This window comes from Petaurus breviceps, unplaced genomic scaffold (genome assembly GCF_028583685.1).
Source record: "Petaurus breviceps papuanus isolate PSGF00001 unplaced genomic scaffold, PetGlider_PUasm1.0 90925, whole genome shotgun sequence".
In the NCBI taxonomy this organism is placed as follows: domain Eukaryota; kingdom Metazoa; phylum Chordata; class Mammalia; order Diprotodontia; family Petauridae; genus Petaurus; species Petaurus breviceps.
This window is the reverse complement of record NW_027187380.1, coordinates 33650938-33658906: the sequence shown is the minus strand read 5'-3', so window position 1 is coordinate 33658906 and position 7969 is coordinate 33650938. Positions and strand designations below refer to the sequence as shown.

Below are 7969 nucleotides of genomic sequence, written 5' to 3'. Positions count from 1 at the left end.
TATATATATATATATATATATATATATATATATATATATATATATATTCCCCTCAACTATTTTCATTCTGAGAAAAGTTTCATAAGTTACAATTATTGTTTTTTCCATGTAGGAATGTTAATAGTTCAACTTTGATAAGTTCCTTATGATTTCTTTTCCCCATTTACCCTCTCATGCTTCTCTTGCTTCTTGTATCTGAATGTCAAATTTTCTATTCAACTCTGTTTTTTTCAGCAAGAATGCTTGAAAGTCCTCTATTCCACTGAATAACCATATTTTCCCCTGAAACATCATACTCAGTTTTGCTGGGTAGGTGATTCTTGATTTTAATCCCAGCTCCTTTGCCCTCTGGAATATCATATTCCAAGCCCTTCTATTCCTCAGTGTAGAAGCTGCTAGATCCTGTGTTATCCTGATTGTGTTTCCACAATACTCAAATTGTTCCTTCCTGGCAGCTTGTAATATTCTCTCCTTGATCTGGGAATTTTGGAACCTGGCTATAATATTCCTAGGAGTTTTCTTTTGGGGATCTTTTTCAGGAGGTGATTGGTGAATTCTTTCAACCTCTGTTTTGCCCTCGGGTTCTAAAACATCAGGGCAGTTTTCCTTGAAAATTTCTTGGAGGATGATTTCTACGTTCTTTCTTTTATCATGGCTTTCAGGTAGTCCAATAATTTTAAAACGATCTCTGCTGGATCTATTTTCCAGGTCAGTGGTTTTTCCAGTGAGATATTTCACATTGCCTTCTATTCTTTCATTTGTTTGGATCTGTTTAACAGCATCTTAATTTCTCATAAAGTCACTAGTTTCCATTTGCTCCAATATAATTCTGAAGCAATGATTCTCCTCAGTGAGCTTTTGAGATTCTTTTTCCATCTGGCAAATTCGGCTTTTTAAGGCATTCTTCTCCTTATTGCCTTTTTGATCCTCTTTTGCCATTTGAGTTAGTCTATTTATTAAGGTGTTATTTTCCTGTCAGGCTGTTGACTCTCATTTAATAATTTTCTTGCATCGTTCTCATTTCTCTTCCCAATTTTTCCTACACTTCTCTTATTTGCTCCTTATGGCCTGTAACCAGCTCGTATTTTCCTTTGAAGCTTTTGGTGCAGGAGTTCTGACTTCACTGTCATCCTCCTGTTCCAAGCTTTGCTCCTTTTTGTCCCCAAAATAGGAGTCTAATATTGTATTGCTTTGTTTGGTTTGCTTCCTTTGCCTGCTCATTTTGCCACTTAATTACTTGGCTTTTGGGCTTTTTGCCACTGTAGGACTCTGCTACCAGACTGGGGAGCTTCGTACCAAATGCTGGGGGATTTTCTCAGCTGCTGAAGGTATTAGTTGGGTGCCCTCTTTGAACCCTCCACACACTCTCACAAGCTGCTCGCACACCCCAGGATCTCCACCCTAGACTGCAATCCAGATCCAAGCAGGTTAAAGCAAGAGCAATTACCCCTCAGACTGGTTGATTGGTCCCCCTAAAGCCTGCAGGCCAGGAGCTGAAGCTGCCAAGTGGCGGCGGCTGTGCCGGGCATCTCAGCGGCTTCTCCCTCCAGGGGATAAAGGCTGACGCACTCCCAACTACTCGATCCCAAAGTCCAGACTGCACTGACCTCTCACTTTGTCCTTCACATCTATGTGTTGATAATTCTGGAAATGACCACAGCTGCTGCTGATCTGGAGTTCCTCCAGCCAGTGGTTGGTAAGGCCTGCCCTTGGGCTAAAACCTCTGGCCTGCGGGGCTAGGGTCAGCTCCCAGAGCACTGTGCTGGCCAAATCCTGCTGGCCTGCCAGGCTGTCCTCAGAAGGAGATTAGCTTCTTTGTGTCATTTTGTGGGTTCTGTAGCTCCAAAGTTTGTTCAGAGTCCCCTTTTACATGAATTGGGGGAGGTGGAAGACAGAGTTCCAAGGAAGTCCTGTTTCTACTCCGCCATCTTGACCCTGCCCCCTCAGCTCTGGTCTTTTCATCAAGAATGTTTGAAAATCCTCTACTTCATTGAGTATTCATTTTTTCCCCTGAAAGATTATACCCAGTTTTTCTGAATAGGTGATTCTTAGTTGTAATCCTAACTCATTTGCCCTCCAAAATATCATCCAAGTCCTCTGAAAGTTTAACACAGAAGCTGCTAAATCTTGTGTTATCCCAAATGTGTTTTTTTTCTTTCTGGCTGCTTACAATATTCTTTCCTTGCCCTGGAAGCTCTGTAATTTGACTATACTATTCCTGGGAGTTTTCTTTTTGGAATTTCTTTCAGGAGGTGATTGATGGATTCTTTCCATTTCTATTTTACCCTCTGGTTCTAGAATATCAGGGCAGCTTTCCTTGATAATTTCTTGAAAGATGAGGTCAAGGTTCTTTTTTTTATATGACTTTCAGGTAGTCCAATAATTTCTAAAATCTGTCTCCTGGGATCTATTTTCCAGGTCAGTTGTTATTTTCCAATGAGATATTTCACATTGTCTTCTATTTTTTCATTCTTTTGGCTTCAATTTATTGTTTCTTGATTTCTCATAAAGTCATTACCTTCCATTTGCTTAATTATAATTTTTAAGGAATAATTTTCTTCCATAAGCTTTTGCACCTCCTTTTCCATTTGACCAGTTCTACTTTTCGAGATATTCTCCTCCTCATTTGGCTTTTTGTACCTCTTTTACCATTTGGACATGTCTGTTTTTTAAGGTGTTATTTTCTTCATTATTTTTTTGTGTGTGTGTATCCTTTACCAAGCTATTGACTCTTTTTTCATGATTTTCTTGCACTACTCTCATTTCCCTTCCCAATTTTTCTTCTCCCTTTCTTACTTGACTTTCTTTTATTTATTTAATGCTTTATTAACTTCTAATTTACATCATTCATTTCCTCCAGATTTTGAGTTACAAATTTTCTCCCAGTTTTTACCCTACTCACTGCCCCAAAATAGCAGTCCCACAGGATATTCCCTCCTCCAATCTGCTCTCTCCCATATTTTCTTCCATACCCCTTTTGACTTTTCCAGTAGATCTCTATGCCACAGTGCCTGTATATCTTATTTCCCAATTACATGTAAGATGGTATTAATAATAGTATACACACACACACATATATATATATATATACATATATTTGAATATTTAATTTTAAAACTTTCAATTCCAGATTCATTCCCTTCCTTCCTTGTCACCCACCCTTACTGGGAAGATAAGCCATTCAGTATAGGTTGTACATGTGTGGCTTATGCAAAACAATAACATAGTATATATATATATATATATATATATATATATATATTGTAAAAGACTGACTATATTTCCCTCCCTCCTATCCCACCTCCCACTTGTTCTATGCTTTACTTTGATCCCATCCCTTTTCAAAAGTGGGTGCTTCCAACTTCCCTCCCTCCCAGCCTGCCCTCCCTTCCATCATCTCCCCTCTCATCCCCTTCCCCCCATTCTCCTGGAGGGTGAGATACCCTATTTAGTGTGTATTTCACTCCCTCCTCAAGCCAGATTCAATGGGAATAAGGTTGACCTATTCCCTTTTGCTTTCCTATTCTTCCCCTCCATTGTAACCATTTCCCCTTGCCTCTTCTGTATGAGATAGTTTACCCCAATCTGTCTCCCCATCCCCTCTCATTATATTCCTCTCTCACCTCTTAATTTCACCTTTTAAGTATCATCCCTTCCTGTTAAATTGGTCCTGTGCCCTCTATCTATGTATACTTGTAAACATATATACACACATTCACATATGTAATCATATGCCCATATACCCTCATATATAAACATATATATACATGCATATGTATATATACATATATATTTCTAATCCCTTCAACTACTGAGAAAAGTTTCATCAGTTACAATTATTGTTTTTCCATGTAAGAAAGTTAATAGTTCAACTTTGATAAGTTCCTTATGATTCCTTTTCCCTGTTTACCTTCTCATGCTTCTCTTGCTTCTTGTATCTGAATGTCAAATTTTCTATTCAACTCTGGTTTTTTCATCAAGAATGCTTGAAAGTTTCACTTAACCCCAATTGCCCTCCAAAAAGCAAAAAAAAAAAAATGCTTGAAAGTCCTCTATTCCACTGAATGGCCATATTTTCCCCTGAAACATCATACTCAGTTTTGCTGGGTAGGTGACTCTTGGTTTTAATCCCAGCTCCTTTGCCCTCTGGAATATCATATTCCAAGCCCTTCTATCCCTCAGTGTAGAAGCTGCCAGATCCTGGGTTATCCTGATTGTGTTTCCACAATATTCAAGTTGTTTCTTCCTGGCTGCTTGTAATATTCTCTCCTTAATCTGGGAATTCCAGAACCTGGCTATAATATTCCTAGGAGTTTTCTTTTTGGGATCTTTTTCAGGAACTGATTGGTGGATTCTTTCAACCTCTATTTTGCCCACTGGCACTAAAACATCAGGGCAGTTTTCTTTGAAAACTTCCTGGAGGATGATTTTTAGGTTCTTACTTTGATCATGGCTTTCAGGTAGTCCAGTAATTTTTAAATTATCTCTCCTGGATCTATTTTCCAGGTCAGTGGTTTTTCCCATGAGATATTTCACATTGCCTTCTATTCTTTCATTTGTTTGGATCTGTTTAATCGCCATCTTGATTTCTCATAAAGTCATTAGCTTCCATTTGCTCCAATCTAATTCTGAAGCAATTATTCTCCTCATTGAGATTTTGAGATTCTTTTTCCATCTGGAAAATTTGGCTTTTTAAGGCATTCTTCTTCTCATTGCCTTTTTGAGCCTCTTTTGCCATTTGAGTCAGTCTGTTTTTTAAGGTATTATTTTCCTCAGTCAGGCTGTTGACTCTCATTTCATAGTTTTCTTTCATTGTTCTCATTTCTCTTCCCAATTTTTGCTCCACTTCTCTTATCTGCTTCTTAAGGTCTTCTATGACCTGTAACTGGCTTATATTTTCCTTTGAAGCTTTTGGTGCAGGAGTTCTGATTTCACTGTTTTCCTCCTGTTCCATGCTTTGCTCCTTTTTGTCCCCAAAATAGGAGTGTAATGTTGGCATCTTCTGTCTGCTTTGTTTCCTTTGCCTCCTCATTTTGCCACTCAATTACTTGACTTTTGGGGTTTTGCCACAGTAGGACTCTGCCACCAACCAGGGGAGCTTTCGTCCCAAATGCTGGGGTTTTTTCAGCTGCCGGAGGTATTAGATGGGTGCCCTCTCTGAGGTCTCCACACGCTCTGGCAAGCTGGACACACACCTCAGGACCTCCACCCTAGACTGAAATCCAGATCCAAGCAGGTTAAAGCAAGAGTGATTACCCCTCAGACTGGTGCTTGGTACCCCTACACTCTGCAGGCCAGGAGCTGAAGCTGCCACATGGCACTGGCTGGTTGTGGAAGCATCTCAGCGGCTTCTCACCCTGGGGGTAAAAGCCACACACTCCCACTTACTGGTCCCAAAGTCCAGACTGCACTAGCCTCTCACTTTGTCCTTTGCATCCTATGTGTTGATAAATCTGGAAAGGGCCACAGCTGCTGCTGATCTGGAGTCCCTCTGGCCGAGGGCTGGTCAGGCCTGCACTGGGGTTAAAGCCTCGGTTGGGGCTGGGCTCAGCTCCCAGAGTGCTGTTCTGGATTCCTGCAGGCCTACCAGGCTGTCCTCAGGGGGAGGTTAGCTTCTCTGTGTCATTTTGTGGGTTCTTCAGCTCCAAAGTTTCTTTAGAGTCCCCTTTTTACATGGATTGGGGAAGGTGGAAGCCGGAGCCGTGGGAAGGTCATGCTTCTACTCCGCCATCTTGGCACCACCCTTACTTGATTTTCAAAATCCTTTTTGAGCTCTTCCATGGATGGAGACCAATTCATGTTTTTCTCAGTGCCTTTGGATGTTGGAGATTTGACTTTGTTATCTTCTTATGAGTGTGTGTTTTGATCTTCCTTGTCACCATAGTAATTTTCTATGGTCAGAGGTCTTTTTCTCTGTCATTTGTTCATTTTACCAGTCTATTTCTTGACTTTTAGCTCTTTGTTAAAGTAGAGCTTCCAGGGTGGAAGGTAAACTTTACAAAATTTTAGGGGTTTTGAGCAGCTCTTTTCAGTGATACTTGTAGGGACCTGTAAGTTTTCAGTTCTTTAGTTCAGTTCTTCCAAGGTGGTATGATCTAAGAAGTGTGCTTTTTTCTGTCCTGGAACTCTGACGAGGGTCCTTGCTTCACTGTGACCGGAAGCTTTGGTATGCTAGTGATCCTCCTCACCCTGGGATTATGACTTCTCATTGAGGACTATGACTTGGATCTGAGTATGGGCAAAGCAACAGAATCCTACCACCAGTGACAGCAAAGAGACCCTGTAATCAGCTTCTCATTAGTTGTTCAACCCCCTTACCATCTGTGGGCTGAGAGCTCTGGAAGCAGGTGCTGCTGCTGATTCAGTGGCTCCCAAGGTCTACTCCTGTTTTTCTGGGGCCTGGTCTGCACTGGCACAGCCCGTGCTCCACTCTCACCCAGATCTTTCCAGCTGACCTAAGTTGTCTTTGGCTGGAAAATTATTTCACCCTTTCCTTTAGTGGTTTCTTCTGCTCCAGGAATTGTTTTATGGCATTGTTTAAAGGGGCTCAGAGGGGTTCTGGGATAGTTTAGGTGAATTACTGTCTTTTCTCCACCATGTTGGCTCCACCTCTGTTACTGGCTTTTAGAAATTATATTTAATTATTTTTGTTTTTATATTTCAGTCATTTCCAGATATGCTTGCATCACTCACACCCTACTCCAACTTAGAGAGTCTTCCCTTCTACCAAAGAGAAGTGTTAAGTAAAATTAACTTGCATCTTCTTATGACCGTGTGGCAACATTCCACATCTGTAATCTTCCATCTCTTCAAGAAAAGCAGGGAGTGGATTCCTTAACCCTTTTCTCGGATCAATTGGTCTGTACAATTATATAGTGTTAATTTTAGTGTTCTTTATGTTTAGTCTTTTAGTGTTTAGTCTTTAGTGTTCTTTGACTTTACCTTATTGCAGTCATATATATTGTTTCCCTCTCATTTGATCCTTACAACAACCCTATAAGCTAGGTACTATTATTATCATTCTCACTTTACACTTGAGAAAACTGAGGCAGATAGAAGTTAAATGATTTGCCCAGGGTCACACAGCTATCTGAGGTTAGATTTGAATTCAGGTCTTCCTGACTCCAAACCAAGTATTTTATTCACTAAGACAACTATCATAAGGATAATCCCCTTAATACTTATCTTACTAGGTCATTGTAAGGATCAAATGAGATATGTAGAATGCTTTGCAGAGCTTAAAGTGATATAAAAACGTTAACTGTTATTATTATTCTCTCCCCAAGGTATCTGTTTTAGAAGGCTCAGGATTCTATGTTGGTTTAAACCCAATATATTATCCCTCTAAGTTTAGTAATATAGACACCTATTTGTGCCAACAGTCCCCTTTGTCTATTTACCTGTATTTATAATCACTGAAGCACATTTGATGGGCTTTGAGCTTAGATACGAGCAGCCTGAGAATTTTCAGGAATATGAAGAAATTGATCTATAAAAAGAACAAATATGAGTGAGTAACATATACAAATACCTGGGAGCAATTCTGCTCAATTACTCTCAGTCTTCTAAATTAGGACAATATAGAGGTCACCTCCACATCTCTACCTTAAAATACTTCTCTTTCTTCTAGGTCTACTACATTTCAGGAATCCTCTTTCTGATGAAGACTTCCCTGATCCTCCTGGTTGAAAGAATTCTCCCTTTCCCCACTTCTTTTGACACTTCCTCTGGGGATCTGTCCCTGGTGCTTATTATAATTCTCCCATGCTTCACAATTACATGTGTAGTATCTTCTCAATTAGTCTGTAATTCTCTTAAGGGTGGGGACTATATCTTTTCATCCTTGTATCCCCAGTATCTCACATTGTGTCTGGGACATAATAGATTTTTAAGAAACACATGTCAAGTTGGAAACCCAAGACAAATTTAGACCTCAGCTGGTCAGGTGCTAAGCATTTAAATACTATTT

At 40.0% G+C, this 7969-nt stretch overlaps 1 protein-coding gene across 1 annotated transcript in view; it reads right to left on the bottom strand.

Annotated features, from left to right (window-relative positions):
* Positions 1-7969, bottom strand: part of GLP2R (glucagon like peptide 2 receptor) — an 86045-nt gene that overhangs the window by 26856 nt on the left and 51220 nt on the right. Inside the window, exon 10 of the mRNA XM_069075998.1 lies at positions 7401-7489. Coding sequence (XP_068932099.1) covers positions 7401-7489 — 89 coding nt within the window. The remainder of the gene's footprint in view (positions 1-7400; positions 7490-7969) is intronic.